Source organism: Hyperolius riggenbachi, chromosome 6 (assembly GCF_040937935.1).
Source record: "Hyperolius riggenbachi isolate aHypRig1 chromosome 6, aHypRig1.pri, whole genome shotgun sequence".
NCBI lineage: Eukaryota > Metazoa > Chordata > Amphibia > Anura > Hyperoliidae > Hyperolius > Hyperolius riggenbachi.
Window position 1 is genome coordinate 315478041 of NC_090651.1, and position 17688 is coordinate 315495728.

Consider the following 17688-nt stretch of genomic DNA (forward strand, 5'->3'; position numbering starts at 1 on the left):
CTTTTTATTTTTTTGCTTTTCTATTGTATGTGAACCTGGATTAGAGAGGTGGCTGTTTCCTGACATTACCGTGATTATGAAACTAGTGGCACATTAGGTAGAATCGCTTGCGTTGCGGAAAACACTAGCATTTTTGCTGGTAATGAAAGACTATCAGCCATATGTGTTTTACAATGTGTGATTTTCAAAACTTGCTGCATAGTATACAAAAATGCATGTAAAACACACATAATGTATCTCAATGGAGACACTTTTTTAAATAGGATACTGTATTTTACTCCATTAATTATGGGAGAATATTGGAAAAAAAACGCAAAACGCAAGTGCATACAAAAACGCACAAAAAAAAAAAAAAAAAAAAAAAAAAAAACATACAATGCAGGAAAGGCACAGTTTCCATATGCATACATGTAAACAGGGCTGGGAAATTTGGGCGCAGGGCGAAGCCGAAAAACATCTCATCCTGCAAAAGTCCAGGCGGAGTAAACCACTTATTGTTCCAGGGGCCTAGATATTCATCTATGAGAAATGAATGGGCGGAGAAAACTGCTGTGGTCCTGAAGTTATTCCCCCTCCAGGCCGCCATGGACCCAGGGGGTAAAACGAAATTCGGCCACCGGCAATAGCAAATACGCTGTTTTTAAATTAGTGTCAAAGGACAGCGCCCACATTACTGTCTGAGCGCCACTATGGCCACAATTCACATCACAGCCTATGGTGGCGCATGGTGCGCCCAAATTTCCATGCTCCATTTTGCACAGTTTTGTTTCCACACTGCCCAGTGTGCTCCTAACCTGATGGGTGTGATTTAAATGAATGACTTGCATCATTGTCTGGATGCGATCTTGAATGCTGATTGACTTTTTCTTTACTAAAAGCAAGGCAATAATCAGTGCCCTTCGAAAAGCTTCCAGGTATATTTTTATACTGTGGTGCTTTTAAAGCACATCCCGGAGCTGGCAGACATCCCATTACAGCCTCTTATCTGGAGCTCGCTGTGTGTCCAGAATTACATCACCCAATGTATCTGCAGCACAGGGAGCTACTATAATAAGCTCCATGATGTCACACTGTGTGCTGCTAGCACCTAAAGCCACTGCTGACTGAGAAGAGTCACACATGCTGCACTTCACATTCTGACCTTTGCTCTGGCGGTGTGAAGAGGGGGACGTCCTGTGACCTGCACAGAACTCAGAAGATTACACATATTTACAGAAGACTGTCACATTAGCAGTTTTTAGTGTTACAAAACATGGAGGAGAACACTCTGTAAGTGTGAACGAGCTGTGATTTCTATGGCATGACAAATGGGGCATTTTAGCATTACAAGGGGTCCTGTAAGGCCTCATGAGCTGTCAGAGCTAATTCAAGTGACTTAACAGCTGCCCATCTTAAAGGGCACATACAGTGCTATGCTGTGTTTCCCCCTCACATAACATGGAGTAAATGCCGTGCAAATGCTTAGATCAATTAAACTGAACTGAAGTGAGGGGGATATGGAGGCTGCTGTATTTATCTCCTTACAAGCTATTTAGCCCGCCTATTAAAGAGAACCTGAGGTGGGTTTGAAGAATATCTGCATACAGAGGCTGGATCTGCCTATACAGCCCAGCCTCTGTTGCTATCCCAAACCCCCCTAAGGTCCCCCTGCACTCTGCAATCCCTCATAAATCACAGCCACGCTGCTGACAAACAGCTTGTCAGAGCTGGCTGTGTTTATCTCTATAGTGTCAGTCTGCTGCTCTCTCCGCCTCCTGCAGAACTCCAGTTCCCGCCTGCATCCCTTCCCTCCCTGCTGATTGGAGGGAAGGGACGGGGGCAGGGACCGGAGCTATGCAGGAGGAGGGGGAGCAGCTGAGACTGACACTACAGATGTAAACACAGCCTCACAGCATGGCTGTGATTTATGAGGGATTGCAGAGTGCAGGGGGACCTTAGTGGGGTTTGGGATAGCAACAGAGGCTGGGCTGTATAGGCAGATCCAGCCTCTGTATGCAGATAACATTCTTTAAACACACCTCGGGTTCTCTTTAAATAACGAGCGCTAGGGCTGTGACGTGACCCCAGGGTGCTTCCCGCCGCTTGCCGACCTGGCCCCGTCCTCCTCCTGTCCCAAAGGCTGCACATGGGCAGTAGCTAAAACACACGGACACAGGGACAGAAGAATGACGCAGGGACAGAGGGGTTTTATTACATAGGATAAGCAATACCAGTTGCCTGGCTATTCTGCTGGTCCTCTTCCTCTAATACTTTCAGCCATAGCCCCTGAACAAGCATGCAGCAGATCAGGCGTTTCTGACATTATTGTCAGATCTGACAAGACTAGCTGCATGCTTGTTTCTGGTGTGACACTACAGACACTGCTGCAGCCAAATAGACCAGTAGGACTGCCAGGCAACTGGTATTGCTCACAAGGAAATAAATAGGGAAGCCTCCATATCTCACTACAGTTGTCCTTTAATACAGATGCCCATAGTTTTGTCCCTGTGTAGGACGTGAATCTATAGCCCTCCCCCCCCCCCCAAAAAAAAGCCCCTGGGGTTACTTACCTCAGGATCCTAATGAGGCTTCCCTCTGTCCTCTTTGCCCTCCGGGATCCGATCCAGCGCTGGCAGCCCCCCCCCCCCAATCAGCTGACAACCTTGTGACACAGGTGCTGTAGCAGCTGCAATATTTACCTACTGTGTTTCAGTGAAGAAGCAGTGACAGCTTTCCTATGGGTTCTGGCGGAAATAGCCGAGCCATATTGGGTCCGCTCTGCTACGCCTGTGCAGTGTGCACTCTACTGAAATGAGGACCTTCCATGAAAGGCAGAGATATAGCCTAGCTCTAATGCTGGAAACACACGAAGCAACGTTCGGTCCAATCTCGCCGTGAATCGGACAATTATTTCCTACCTGTGCAATCTGTTTCTGATTGATAAAGGGATTGATTTTGCAAAGTTATCTGGAAATCTATCCCTTTATTGATCGAGAGCAGTTTGGACATGTACACAGGAAACAACTTCCGTCAGATTACCCATTGACTGGATGGGAAATTACATTGTGTGTTCCCAGCTTAAGTCAAGAAACTTGAATCTGCAGCTGTGTGAACAATGGAACTAAGCTGGTTTCTGCCATGTACTTCCAAGAGCAAAATCATCAGTGGAAAACGTCTACATTACTGATCAGGTGACCCAGTGTATCAGAAAGTTGGCATAGGGATGCTGGGTCCTTCACCTGACACAGGAAACTGAAGAGATTTGAGGAGAGAGACGGCATGTATAAGTACAGTATACTACACCTGCTCTGCAGAAGGGAAAAAAGAAGAGGAAAGGGAAAATGTATTACAGGGACACCACCCTCAGAGCTACTTAGGCTAAACACAGTGGCCTCAATTCACGGAGCATTATCAAACACTTTATCAAACGTTTGATAATTTACCTCATGGGTAAAATCTCATTTTAAATTCACTAAGGTGTTATATATTTGTTGAATGTTTTATCGGTAAAACATTCGATAAATATATAACATCTTAGTGAATTTAAAATGAGATTTTACCCATGAGGTAAATTATCAAACGTTTGATAAAGTGTTTGATAAACATTTGATAATGCTCCGTGAATTGAGGCCAGTGTGTACTTGAAATCTGGATATTGTGCAGTCCATATAAACCCCAAATGGAACAAAGCAAATCCTAATAACAATGAGGTCGTTAAGTGACTATAAAGGGCACAGAAACAAAGTGAAACCGATATCCGGTTTTATGTGCTTGAAGATGCAATATAGCTTGCTTTCTACCCTGTCTGGATTGAGCTGGTGGGCAGGTAAGCAATAATAAAAATTATTTAAAAAGGACAGTAACAAGGGTGAAAACAGTTCATTGCCCACCCCATCCATATTGTTTTGTGTATGCACAAGAGATGGTCGGGTGCTTGGGTCAATAGCTATACTGGCACACCATGGTGTAGCCTTGTAGTTCACAGGAAGTGGTTTTTGAAAGACCCCACTTTGTAAACAGGAAGCCAGCGAGTACAGAGCAACAGTAGGGACAGGTGTACAGCTTCAAGGAATCACAGCTCTGGAACAATTTTTCAAAAATGCATGTGTCAGAATTTAGCAACTTAAGGCCCAGTGCACACCGAGCGGTTTTTGATGCGATCCGCCGGCCACATCCGCCTGTCAAACCGCTCGGTTAACGTATCTCATGAGATGGTGCACACCGGCGGTTTGAGGATTGTAGCAAACCACAAACGTGCCTCCTGCTGCACGTTTGCGGTTTGCAGAAGTGTTTTTGCCTCAATGTAAAGGATAGGAAAAACGCAAACTGCTCTAAAAAACGCTAATTCAGAGTGGTTTGCCAGGCGTTTTTGTTACAGAAGCTGTTCAGTACAGCTTTTACTGTAACAATTTGTGTAATCTGCTACACAAAACGCAGCCAAAACCGCTAGGCAGGTTTAGAAATCTGCTCTAAACATGCCTAGAATCGCTCTGAAATCTGCTCCGAAAACCGCTAGCGTTTTGCAGATCTGCTAGCGGTTTTGGTGTGCACAGGGCCTAGGTTTGGGGTTTATATGGTCCTGGGTAAATAACTGCACTCAGAAACATAGATTTTAGAGTGCGTTGCTGTGGATGTAGGCGTAGAAACAACAAGGTTCACGCTGTGACATAGTTACCTCCAGGAAAGCCAACAGTCACCACAACTTCCTGAGATGAACTGACCAGGGAGGAAGATGGCGGATCATAGAGCGGTCCATTTGGATCTAGCTTTTTCTGGTGACACAAAATAAAAACATTACATTTCTTCCTTTATAAGCTGACAGCTCAAATACTGACAATCAGTGGATATTTTTGTAGCACCTATAAGGGCTATCAGGGATATGTAGCAGGGATCTGTAGCAGCTAAAGTCTACAGAAGCAGTCCTGCTGGACATCAGCTGCTTCTAACTTTGGGCCAGTGCACACAAAAAAGCGCTAGTGTAATAGCAAACACTTAGCGCTTTTTGAAGTTAATTTTCTAGGCATGTGCCTAGCAATTTTCTAAGCATGCTTAGCGATTTTTGGAGCGTTTTGGTGTAGCGTTTTTAGTTTTTGCTACAGTACAGCTGTAACTGTACTGAACAGCTTTTGTATCAAAAACGCTTGGAGAAATGCTCTGATCTCGCGCGTTTTTTAGAGCGATTCTCCACTTTCCTATACTTAACATTGAGGCTGAATCACCTCAGAAATCAGCAAGAATGCTGCAGGACCCACATTTGCATTTGGGAAAAAAGCTCAGTGCTTTGCTGTGCTCCATCCCATTCAAATACATTAGCCAAGCGCTTTTCAAAGCACAAGCGATTTAAAAAGTTCCCAAAAGCGCTCAGTGTGCACCAGCCCTTCCTGAGAGACACCCAGAGAAGTGAATTAGCATTTCCCATGCACTAATTCCAGCATGTGTATAGCAGCCCACATTCCCTCTTACAGTGGCCATACACTAATAGATTTGCAGCAGATTCGACCATCAGATAGATTTCTGTCAGATGCCTGCCAGGTCGAATCTGACAGGAATCTATCTGATGTGTGTCACACACTAGGAACAGATTTCCAATAGATTTCAGAATGAGATCTATTGGAAATCTATTGAAAATTGATCTAAAGGCATTACTGCACCATTAGATCCAATGCAACTCTATGGGCCATCGATCTGCTTGCAGCAGCAGATCAACCTAGATCTTCCATCCTGTCAGATAGATCAAATCGATTGAAATCGGCCACAAAGCGATTGATCGACCAATCGATCGAAGGCTAAGATCGACCAGTGTATGGGCCCCTTTAGTGCGGCTATCTGCCTGGCAGACCAACCCTGCCTGTCTCTGGCCAAGGGCATTGTTCTCCCCACTCACACCACCCACTTTGTGATGTTCCTCATGTGCAGCTCCATCTCCTCCCCCCTCCTCCCCTGCACACCAACAGAAAGCACCACTAGCCTAGGAGCTAGTCATAATTCTGTACAGCCCCTCCCTGGTGACAATTATGATCTGTGTTACTGGGTTTTGTCCTTATGAAGTGTGCAGTAGGAGGGATCAGTATTAGTACGCATAGAGAAGGCTCAGTGGCACCATTCAGTGGAAGCGTTGCTATAAAGCACTGCCTGGGACTCTGAGCTCTCAGCTGCACACATTCTCTTCACTCACCGGATCAAAGGTCGGTAACTGGAACTGAGCCTTCTTCCAGCCAAGGAAGAACTCTTCTGGAGTGTAGAACTTTATACCGATATTCATAGTAAACTGTAGAATATCACAGGAATTAGAGAAAGCAAGGCAATATAATGAGATTACAGAGCATTGCGATGTCTTACCAAGCGGTCACTGCAGGAGAAGTCTTTCTTCTTGCGGTCGGGGGCCCAGTTTGCAGGTCTCCCAGCAGCATCTGCATTGGTAGAATTAAATCATTTACACAGAGCTGCACAGAGCAGCTCCCCATGAGTAACAATACACAGTATGTCCTACCAGAGCAGAGTCTGTTTATGCAAGGAATATCATACAAAACAGGTAATTACCTGGGTGGCTGGATAGTGTAATGGTTAAAGGCTCTGCATCTGACATAGGAGATGTTCAAATCTCGACTCTTCCTAATCAGTAAGCCAGTAGCTATTCAGTAAGGAGTACCTGGGCAAGACTCAACACTGCTACTGCCTACTGAGCGCACCCTAGTGGCCATCTCACAAGCACTTTGAGTCCAGCAGGAGAAAAGCTCTATACAAATATTGGAATTATTGTTATTACCTCCAACATACAGACAGTCTTCTTTCTCCACACTAACGCCATCATTAGCCTGGAAAAGAGAAATAAGTATTAGTTACTTGTTGATTTTCAGACAATATATCTACGCCCCGCAGGACTTCACTTACCGTCCCAGGGGCGTAGATATGCATCTGTGGCTTCTAAAGAGTGGCGCAAATGAATGCGTGCGCCCGCGACCTCCCCCCACGGCAGAGCAGTGATTGTGAATGGGAACGTGTTGCACTGTATGGAACAGTGCAACGCTGCAGTTTGATAGATTTTCAATAGATATAGTGAAATCTGTGTGCAGTGTATGGGGGGGGGGGATTTAATCCCTCTCTGATCAGATTCATTTCCCACAGGGATTGATCTGTTGGGTGGAAATCTAAATGTGTAAGGCCACCTGTTTTCTTGTAACAGCAACAGCTGCAAGCAAAGCAGCCATCTGCATTGCAATTCTGTGTGCAGTAAATTTGTTCATATATTACATTACTAGAGTGATTAGATAAGGTTATTCTCAGGATACATCCTGCAGTCTAATTGCAGCCATTACATCACTTCCTGGAGTCTGGGAAACCATCCAGGAGGCTGATATATAATGAATGGATCAATGTAAACACATTAGCAGAGCAATCCACAGCCCTGAATAGAACAACAAGTACAGCTCCCTGTCTTACCTTCTCACACAAGTAGTCCCACATACCAGTGACCGGTTTACGATAGATTCCCATACCAGTTGCCACCAACACCTGTAATGACACAGAATTCTTGTTTATCCATTATATGTGTTACCGATGTGTTTGTAACCTTAAAGTGAACCCGGGGTGAAAATAAACTGAGATAAACAATTATATTTATCCTCCTACTCTTTAAAAATTACTTTTTAAAGAGAACCTGAACTGAAAATAAAAAGTCAAAATAACCATACACAAGTCATACTTACCTCCTGTGTAGTCTACTCCTCAATCTTTCTCCTCTCCTGCGTCACATTTCTCCACTGTGATCAAGGGAATCCTCGGTCCTCCATTTTACAAATGGCCATTACCCCATAACAGCTTCCTGGTCAGCACACTGTTAAACTGTAATATCGCCCACTTGAGCCATAGGGAAACATGGACATTACCTTACACATCCAGTTGTAACTGACAGCTGCTGATATATAACTGACAGCAACTGGTATATTTCAGTTCTGACAAAATATTGTCAGAACTGGAAGGGATCACTGTAAGAATAAAATGGTGAGCCTCTGAGAGGAACTGACTGTGAGGTTAGTATGTAATATTCATTTGCAGCTACATAATGTGTTTATTTTAAAGAATTTTACTCGCTTCAGGTTCCTTTTAAGTATCTCAGGGTTCTCTTTTATATTTAAACATTTACAAAGTAGGTTAAATGTTTTACTGTCTCTAATCAGTGGCGCCTATTAAAGCGGACCCAAACCAAACTTTTTTTTTTAATTAAAAATATTTAATTGCACCACTCTGACACATACAAAGATAAATAAACACTCCTTCAAGCCTATGAGCATTTCAGTGCATGCTTTTCACCCTTCTCTTTTCATAACTAGGGCTATACAGGTGGCAGCCATTAGCAATTCCTCCATTGCCGGATACCACCTACTCCACCAGTTTGCCGGATTTTGTCCCGGCAATTTGAAAGGAAGGGAGGGGTTCCTCCAATAAATGTAAAATATTTTATATTTGTCATCATGCAGCTGAAAAAAGGCTGCTATTTATTATTATAATTTAGAAAATAGATTTTATTTCTGAAATCTTGTATTTTTAGTTTGGGTCCACTTTAAGTGTCCCAGAGTTAGAAAAAGGTCAACAGTTCATGTATTTTATCTCTCCATGCCCTCAGATGTTGTATTCTGCCAGGAAAACTTTTATGGCTGTAATTTGCTTATCAGTGCTGTTTACTATATTCCCGACAAGCTACCGAGAAGAAAGAAGCTATCACTTCCATGCCTAGAGTTAAACAGCCTGGTTATTAATATGTTGCGTACTGTACATACACATTTTTAAACAGATAGCAAAAATATTGCTGTAGCTTTGCTTGTCTGTTTTGTTTTTTTCTGTAAAAGTTAATAAAATGATGATTAAGGCCTCACATCCTATTAGAATGACAGTGGGATTGATTTACAGTTAATTTCTTTTTCAAGCACAAGAAAGTGAACTCCCCCTGACCCTGTCCACTTGTCTGGGTGCTGTAGGGTTTCAAAAACCTTTATTAACCACTTTATCCACCACTACAGTATATCTACGTCCTCTATGACTTCATCTAGCCACGAGTCAGTAGATATAAGTCTTGTGGCAGAAGCAGTGCTGTGCAGGATTGGGCTTGCTCCTGTGCATATTTCTGGCACTATCTGATGGAGCACTAATTGGTGAACGGGAATATATGTATCCTGAGCTAATGAGATTGATTTTTACCATTAAAAATACTTTTATTTTCTCAGTTCATAGTGAAAAATACACGCTGTAGCATTATTTCAAAATCAAATATCTTCACCGTAAATTGTGATGGGAACATAATCTAAGCGGTAAGAATAGCCAAACAAAAATTTCCAGAAAAAACAGCCGGTGTAATGTCTGATTGCGCTGCCCGGAAGCTCCCTTCCACACTGAGTAGCACGCATGCTCAGTGTAAAGTAAATGATGCTGCTGGAGATAAAATACGAAATATCTCCGCTCCCACACCTCTTACACTCCCCAAATTTTCAGGGTAGGGAGGGGACCCCCCGAACGACCTCTATGCCAAATTGCAGCCCCCGAGACCCGTTGGTTCAGGAGATAGATTAGAGAAATCTATCTCCTGAACCAGCAGGTCTCGGGGGCTGCAATTTGGCATAGAGGTCGTTCTGGGGGTTCCCTCCCTACCCTGAAAATTTGGGGAGTGTAAGAGGTGTGGGAGTGGAGATATTTAGTATTTTACCACCAGCAGCATCATTCTATAGGAAATGTGGCCGCACAGTCTCCTACTGCGCATGCGGGGCAGCGCAAATCCACAGGCAGCATAATCAGACACAACACTGGCTATCGACATGCTGTGTGTCGCTAGCACGGCTGTGTGATTTATGGGGGCCAGCAGAGCGCAGGGAGGGCCTGGGGGGAAACAGTATAGCAACAGAGGCTGGGCATTATATGCAGACCCAGCCTGTGTGCTAATAGGATTCTTAGAACCCACCTCGGGTTCTCTTTAAAACAACTTTTTAATAGAATAAGTACCAAAAGGTAGGTGAAAAAGTACTGGCAAAATTATTCCGGGTGTTTTCTTGCTTGCTGGTGGCTTAAAGGGAACGTAAAATCGCACGCAAAAAAAAAAAATGAGTTTAACTTACTTGGGGCTTCTACCAGTCTCCTGCAGCCACCCTGTGCCCGCGTCGTCACTGAGCGATTCTCCAGTCCCCCGCAGTGCCCCTCTTTCGATCAGGTGAGTCAAACAACACTGCTCATGTGTGGCCATGCATGTCCTCGATCATGCTCCTGTTGCCAGGAGCGTTCTGCACGTGCACAGTAGAAATTTCCCCGTACTGCACATGCAGAGCGCTCCCATACATAGGAGCACGATCAGCAGGCACGTGGACTGGAGGCCATGCATACAAATGAAAGAGGGGAGCTGTGAGGGACTGGAGGATTGCTCAGTGATGGCACGGGCACAGGGCGGCAGCAGGGGGCTGGTAGAAGCCCCAGGTAAGTTAAACTATTTTTTTTGTGTACGATTTAGCTTCACTTTAACCACTTCACCCCCCCAGTGCTAAATTTCTCCGTCCCTCTGCGCACCGCTTCACTGGCAGGGACGGAGAAAGGCGCACTTGTTTATTTACTTGCTGGGAGTGGGCGGGGAACTCTCGCGCACACTCCAGCCAGCCCGCACAGCAGGTGACTAATTGGATGTTAGGAACGAGCGTTCCTAAATCCAATTAGCCTCGCCGATTGCGAGTAGAATGAAGACGGCTTTAAACAAAAGCTGTCTTCATTCAAAACAATGTAATGTAAGCAAATGTGCAGCGCGCGATCGCGCGCCCCCGCGACCCGCGCGCGCACACACACACCCCGGCTCTGCAGTACAATGATTGGTTATGGAGACTCTCCAGTCCCCAATAACCAATCATAGTACATAAATACTACAATGGAGGCAGCGCTGAAAGGTAAAAATAGCGCTGGTGTTTCAGGGGTAAAACCCCTCAGTTGTGAAATGGTTAAGAGGCATTTTATTGATAAGATGCAAAAATATCACCTAGGATAAAACTTGGAGAAAGTGAATTGGATCAGGTCCCATAGTCAATCTGAGAAGTGACAGTGCAGTCAGAGTACCTGCCACATGTCAGCAAGCACTGCAATGCTTGGCACAGAACACATTGGTATGAACCATGGCGATCCTAAAATCTACAAACATACTATGGAGTCTTACAAAGCTGGTGACAGTATTACATGTACCTGCAACATTGAGAGTAAAAAAAAAATAGGGGGGAGAAGTGACATACTATGGAAGGAAACTGCAACACTGGGGATGACACCATAGCTGGGTCGCTGCAAAACTGGGTACAGAATATTGCAGTAAGGGTGCATTGCAATGTGGGGATCACACCACAGGGAGGTATTTGAAAATGGAGGCATGCGAAGAAGGGAATCATCTGGTACCTGGGATCGACAGTTTGATTTAATATAATTTGTAAAGGATGCTTTATGTATGTTTGTTGCTATTTATATAGTTGTAAGTTACTTGACAGTCATAGTTTCTTAATGCGTTAAAGAGACACTGAAGCGAAAAAAAAAAAAAATGATATAGTGAATTGGTTGTGTACTATGAATAATTACTAGAAGATTAGCAGCAAAGAAAATATTCTCATCTTTTTATTTTCAGGTATATAGTGTTTTTTTCTAACACTGCATCATTCTATATTATGTGCAGATTACACAACACTCAGCATTCAAAATGAGTCTTTCAGAGCAGTCTGAAGTAATGAACTCTCCTCTGCCAGAGGAAAAGTAAACAGTTCAATTACAGTTGAGATAATAAAAGTCAGATAACAGCCCTCTCCACGACTATAAAGGTAGCCATACACTGGTCGATTTGCCATTAGATCGACCAGCTGACAGATCCCTATCTGATCGAATCTGATCAGAGAGGGATCGTATGGCTGCCTTTACTGCAAACAGATTGTGAATCGATTTCAGCCTGAAACCGATCACAATCTGTGGAGCTGCCGCTGCCGCCTGTCCCCCCCCCCCGCGCATACATTACCTGACGCTGGCTCCCGGGCATCTTCTCCGCATCTTCTCCACGCTGCACCCGCTCCATCCCGGCGCTTCCTGTGTCACTCCGTGACCAGGAAGTTCGAATAGAGCGCCCTCTATTTGAACTTCCTTGTCACTGCAGTGACAGGAAGCGCCGGGATGGAGCGGGTGCAGTGCGGAGAAGATGCGGAGAAGACGCCCGGGAGCCAGCGTCAGGTAATGTATACCTGATCGGATCGGCCGCCGCTAGCGACGCGCTCCCTACCCGCGGGTGATCGAGGGTAATTTCCCGCACGGCGCGATCGACGGACCGATCCGATTTCGGGAGGAAATCGGATCGGCGGGTGCGTTTAGCGCGAACGATTGGCAGCAGATTCGATCCCAGGATCGAATCTGCTGTCGAAACGGCCGCGAATCAGGCCAGTGTATGGCCACCTTTAGACTTATGCTGGATACACACCATGCGTTTCCACGTTCGATGCGTCCGTCGATACGCATCGATTCGATTATTTCCGACATGTCCGATTCAAGCTTCGATGGATCGTTAGGTCGATTTGCCATACTTTACATGGCAATCGACCTAAAAATCATCGAAATGCATTCGGAAATGCTCGGAAATAATCGAATCGACGCGTATCGACGGACGCATTCGACGCGGAAACGCATGGTGTGTATTCAGCATAAGTCGGAGAGTTAATGGCTTGTTTACATAGAGATAACAACTGGAGTTTCTTAACTCTTCCTGTACTGGAAACAATTAGACTGATGTATCTGATCTTAATGTTTTATTTCTTAGCTGTACTACACATACAAATCATAATATCATAATTTTTTTTTCGCTTCAGTGTCTCTTTAAGGAGTTCTTAATAGTTAAGGAGTTATCAATCATATAGTGCTACTCCCCACACTACTTACCCGGGGCTTCCTCCAGCCCCTGGCAGCTACTATGTCTCTCGTTGCATCTCTGCCACTGGCTCCCGATCCCCTACAGTGCGCAGGGCGACCACCAGGTCATCCTCTACTGTGCCTGCGTGAGCACTGCTGTCAATCACCTCCACATGGTCTGGAGCATACTGCGCAGTACACCCCACACCACGTGGAGGTGATTGACAGCGGCACAATAGAGGATGACCTAGAGGTCATCCTGCGCATCATCGGGGACCGGGAGGCAGCAGCGGAGAGCGGAGATGCAACAAGGGACACAGCAGCTGCCAGGGGTTGGAGGAAGCCCTGGGTAAGAATACTCATTCATACTGAACTCTGTGAAACAGTTTTACTGTATGCACTTTACAAGTTTTGTCAACACTAGAGGAGGCTTACAAACTGGAGAAATGGTATTGGGGAGAGGCGGGGCTGCAGTGTTGGGACTATGGAGAGGAACTTTAATGGTGGGGATGACACACTGGTTGAGGCTATACAAAACTGTGGGTCAATATGGGGCTGGGGAACTGCAATGCTGATTATACACTACAGCTGCAAAGCACTGGAAAACTGGGACAGATTATGTTGGGTGTGTAGGCAGAGTACAGGGACACTGGGAAGCCTTTCCCTACTATAAACACAAACGCAAATGCTTGGCTGATTCATACATTCTTAATGTGTCTCTATGACCTTTGTACAGACCTGCACAGGAATACCCAGAGTCTCCAAAACGGCTTCGGCTTTTGCTTTGAACACTTCAGGCTTGAGCTTGCCCCTGGTTATGCCCAACTGATTGGTGAAGAACACCACCTGGCAGAGCAGCAAAGGGACAAGGCAGTTAAAAACAGCAAATAAAAACACTCAGCACCTAAAGCTGTTGCCTCTGTTGAGATGTCACAATACATTTCCCCTACTTTTTTTTTTTTACTTGAATGGGAGCGGTGACATTTTGAGGAGGTCAGCACTGTCTAACAAAGAGGGTAAATTCACAGCATTTCCTGCCTGCAGTGAAGCGTGACACCTCAGCGAGGCAACATAAAGATTTACATGTCTTTGAATGTAAGTTTATAATCTCTGCACTGTATGCACAAGGTTAGTATAAATATATCCAATTCTGTTCAAGTGTAATAATGCCTAGTGCACACCATACAATTTTCTGTTAGATTTTTCTGTAATGTTTTCTGTTAGATTATTTTCTGTAGAGACTGGTCATTATCTCTGGTGCATTCTCTTCTGGTTATCTCCTGCTGAGTACAACAATGCCTAATTGCTAGGCAGATAGATGGTTAGATTAGGGTGACCATATTTTGATTTCCAAAAAAGAGGACGATCACAACAGCATGTGGGCGTGGTCATGGGTGGGGCCAAATATACAAGACCTTAGCAGTGTGTTGTCCAACTTCGCGGGCATGGAGGGCCGTTTTTTTTTCCCCAGACCACATGGTGGAGGGCCGGCCGACCACAAAAAGCAATCAGATTCGCAGAAGATTTCCTCACAAATGGAATCAGATTGGCAACATATTTCCGTACAAATGCAATGAGATTGGCAGCAGATTTCCCCACAAATGCAATGAGACCTAAAATGGACAACGTGACCTAAAGGGCAACAAGACGTTTCCCCCCCAAAAACACATAAGGCAAAATTTCTCAACATTGCTCCAAATACGCCACAAATGTGAGATACAGAAACATTACTCCACAGATGTGAGATGCAGATTAGTTATGCCACAGATGTGAGATGCAGAAATGTTACGCCACTGATATGAGATAAAGAAACCGTTACCACAGATCTGAGATAAAGAAACCGTTACACAGATGTGAACAACCTGGTACAGACTCCACATGGATCAATAAATCAAAGCCAGCTCCATCTCAATCAGTGGTTAAGCATTCAGTAGTCATCAGTCTGTCAGACCAGCAGAGCCGCTAATTGCAAGCCACTAATAGCGGGCAGAAAGCATGCTGATAACATGTGGAAGCCTCTCTCCTCTCTTCCTCCCTGCAGCTGCATGACAGAATCCCCAGCCCTGCAAAAGCTTCTGAGACACACACAGCCATAGTGATCCCACTCCTGCTCTAACATTCCAGGCAGGGCCGCCTTCAGAAATTTCTGGGCCCCTTACTGGGCAAACTAACTGCCCCCCCCCCTTCACCCCATGCCAAAACAATCTGCAGGGCCTGAACACAGCCAGGTGACACACAGCAGGGAGGGGGACGAGAGACAGGAGGACACACAGAACAGGCAGACATAAGACAGGGGGAAATCAGGAGAAAGTGGGGGTATAAGACGGGGGGCACACAGGGGACAGAAGACAGGGGGAGACACAGGAGACAGGGTGACAGAAGCCAGAGGGACACACAGAAGGCAGGGACACACACAGGGGGCAGGGAACACACAGGAGGCAGGGAACACACAGGAGACGGGGGGCAAGAGACAGGCGACACACAGACAGGGGGACACATAGAAGCAAACTGATATGAGACAGGAGGACACTCAGGAGACAGGGACAGGAGGCGAGGGGGACACAGGAGACAGGGGTATACACAGGAGGCACACAGAAGACAGGGAGACAGAGGACACACAGGAGGCAGTGGGACAGGAGACAAAGGACACACAGGAGGGCAGGGGACAAACAAAAGGGCAGGAGAACACACAGGAGGGCAGGGGAACACACAGGAGGTGAAAAGACAGGAGGGCAGGGGAGCACCCAGGAGACAAGGGGAACACACAGAAGGGCAGGGAGACAAGAGACAGGAGGGCAGGGGAACGCACAGGTGGGCAGGGGGAACGCACTGGAGGGCAGGGGGAACGCACTGGAGGGCAGGGGGAACGCACTGGAGGGCAGGGGAATGCAAAGGTGGGCGCACTGGAGGGGCAGGAGAACGCACTGGAGGGCAGAAGAACGCACAGGAGGGCAGGGGAACGGGCAGGAGGGCAGGGGAACGGGCAGGAGGGCAGGGGAACGCACAGGACAGAGTAGCACTAACTCTCCAAAATCGTTGTTGTAGCAAGCAGCTGCAGCATCCTATCTTCCTTTCTGCTGGGGCTCCAGTGCACTGGACCATGGAGGGCAGACCATGCCAGGCAGTAGTCTCCAAAGCCCCAGTCCCTGGCCTTCTTCCTGGTTCTTCACAAAAGGGGCGGAGCTACACGGAGCTCAGCCAGACAGAGTCCCGCAGCACAGTGATGATGTTAGAAGCATCATCAGCCAGGGCTCTGAGTGCCGCGTGTATGTGCACTCACTGTCTCCAGTATGCAGAGACAGAGGAGCCAGAGCCGTCAGCAGCAGAGCAAGGCCCCAAGCGGGGGCGTGGCTCGCCTGTATGCTGGCGACGCCCCTGATACCCGGACATTTCAAAAAAACCGGCCAGACGCCCCGGACAGGTCGGAAAAAGAGGACCTGTCCGGGGAAAAGAGGACGCCTGGTCATCCTAGTTTAGATACATAATTTCCAACATGTTAGAAATTATCTATCTGGCAGGTAAATCGAACAGAAAATGTAATGCTGGGAATACACGGCTCGTTCTGAGCCATGTAGATGGCTCGATAGATAATTTCCGACACATCCGATCGTTTCGCCGCTCGATTACGCATTGAGGACAATGGAAAAAGATAACAAAAACGAGCGGAAGATAAGCAAGATAATCAAGCGGCAAAATCGAGCCGTGTATGCCTAGCATAACAGAAAATTATATATGTGTACCTAGCATAAACATGAAGTGGCCATAAGAACAGATAAGCCATTTATAATAACACAGAAGGTACACTGATGAGATGTGTTTTGTTGAGTGTACAGTCTTTTTTTGGAAACATTGATTCCTGTGCAAGGAATGCTAGAAGCTTTTCTTGTGGAAAGAAATGACAAACTATTTTTTTCTGACATCTTGGCTGGATAGCGTACTAGTGGCTGGATAGTCTGCCTCTGACATAGGAGACCAGGGTTCAAATCTCGGCTCTGCCTGTTCAGTAAGCTGCACCTATTCAGTAGTTTCTTGGGCAATTCTCCCTAACACTGCTACTGCCCTCTGAGTGCGCTCTAGTGGCTGCCTTGCACTCGCTTTGAGTCCAACATGAGAAAGTGCTATACAAATACTGGAATTATTATCTTAAAGGACTACTATCGATACCCAAGTGTTCTAAAATGACACAATGTACAAATAATGTCTAAGTAGCTGTGTAAACATTTTCCTACTTTTCATGTTAAATATCAGAGGCAAAAGCTGTAATTTATTGAGGGTAGGATTTAGCTATATTGGGACAAATCAATTGCAGAAGGGGTGTCTGCTTCAATGCACAGCCAGAGTTGCATATCAGACTACAGAAAGCAAATATCAAACTCTGAAAGCAAAAACAATATGAAAAGCTGTGACAATTTGTTACATTTCCTCTGCTCTTTTCAGATCAGACACTTCAGTCAGAAACAGAGCTCCCAACAGCTGCAGCTCCTGTGTCATGTCTCTCACTGTCACACAGAGCTACACATAGGGCTTGATTTACTAAGAGGTGCTAATCTACTTAGCACGTCTAAAGTCTTAAGGCGCGATAACCAGGGTGCTAAGTAGGTTAGCACCGGATTTCTCAATCAGATCGCGCGCAAAGTTTTACGTGCGCAAAGTTCTATGCGCGTGCTAAGTCCCATAGGCTTTAATGGGCACTTCACGCGGAGCGCCCTGCGCTTTGTGCAGTGCGTGCGCAAAACTTTGCGCGCGGTACTTTGCGCACGATCACTACTTCTCACATTTCAACTGAGTTTAGACGTGCTAAGGGCCAGTGCTAAAGTTAGC

General features: G+C 45.8%; 1 protein-coding gene across 4 annotated transcripts in view; it reads right to left on the reverse strand.

Moving 5' to 3' along the window:
- Positions 1 to 17688, reverse strand: part of PNKP (polynucleotide kinase 3'-phosphatase) — a 43194-nt gene that overhangs the window by 8989 nt on the left and 16517 nt on the right. For all 4 annotated transcript variants that reach the window (XM_068241326.1, XM_068241328.1, XM_068241330.1 and 1 more), the window contains exons 7-12: positions 13606 to 13713; positions 7420 to 7491; positions 6746 to 6794; positions 6319 to 6389; positions 6155 to 6247; positions 4655 to 4751 (exon numbers count right to left, since the gene is read on the reverse strand). In XM_068241326.1, coding sequence (XP_068097427.1) covers positions 4655 to 4751; positions 6155 to 6247; positions 6319 to 6389; positions 6746 to 6794; positions 7420 to 7491; positions 13606 to 13713 — 490 coding nt within the window. The remainder of the gene's footprint in view (positions 1 to 4654; positions 4752 to 6154; positions 6248 to 6318; positions 6390 to 6745; positions 6795 to 7419; positions 7492 to 13605; positions 13714 to 17688) is intronic.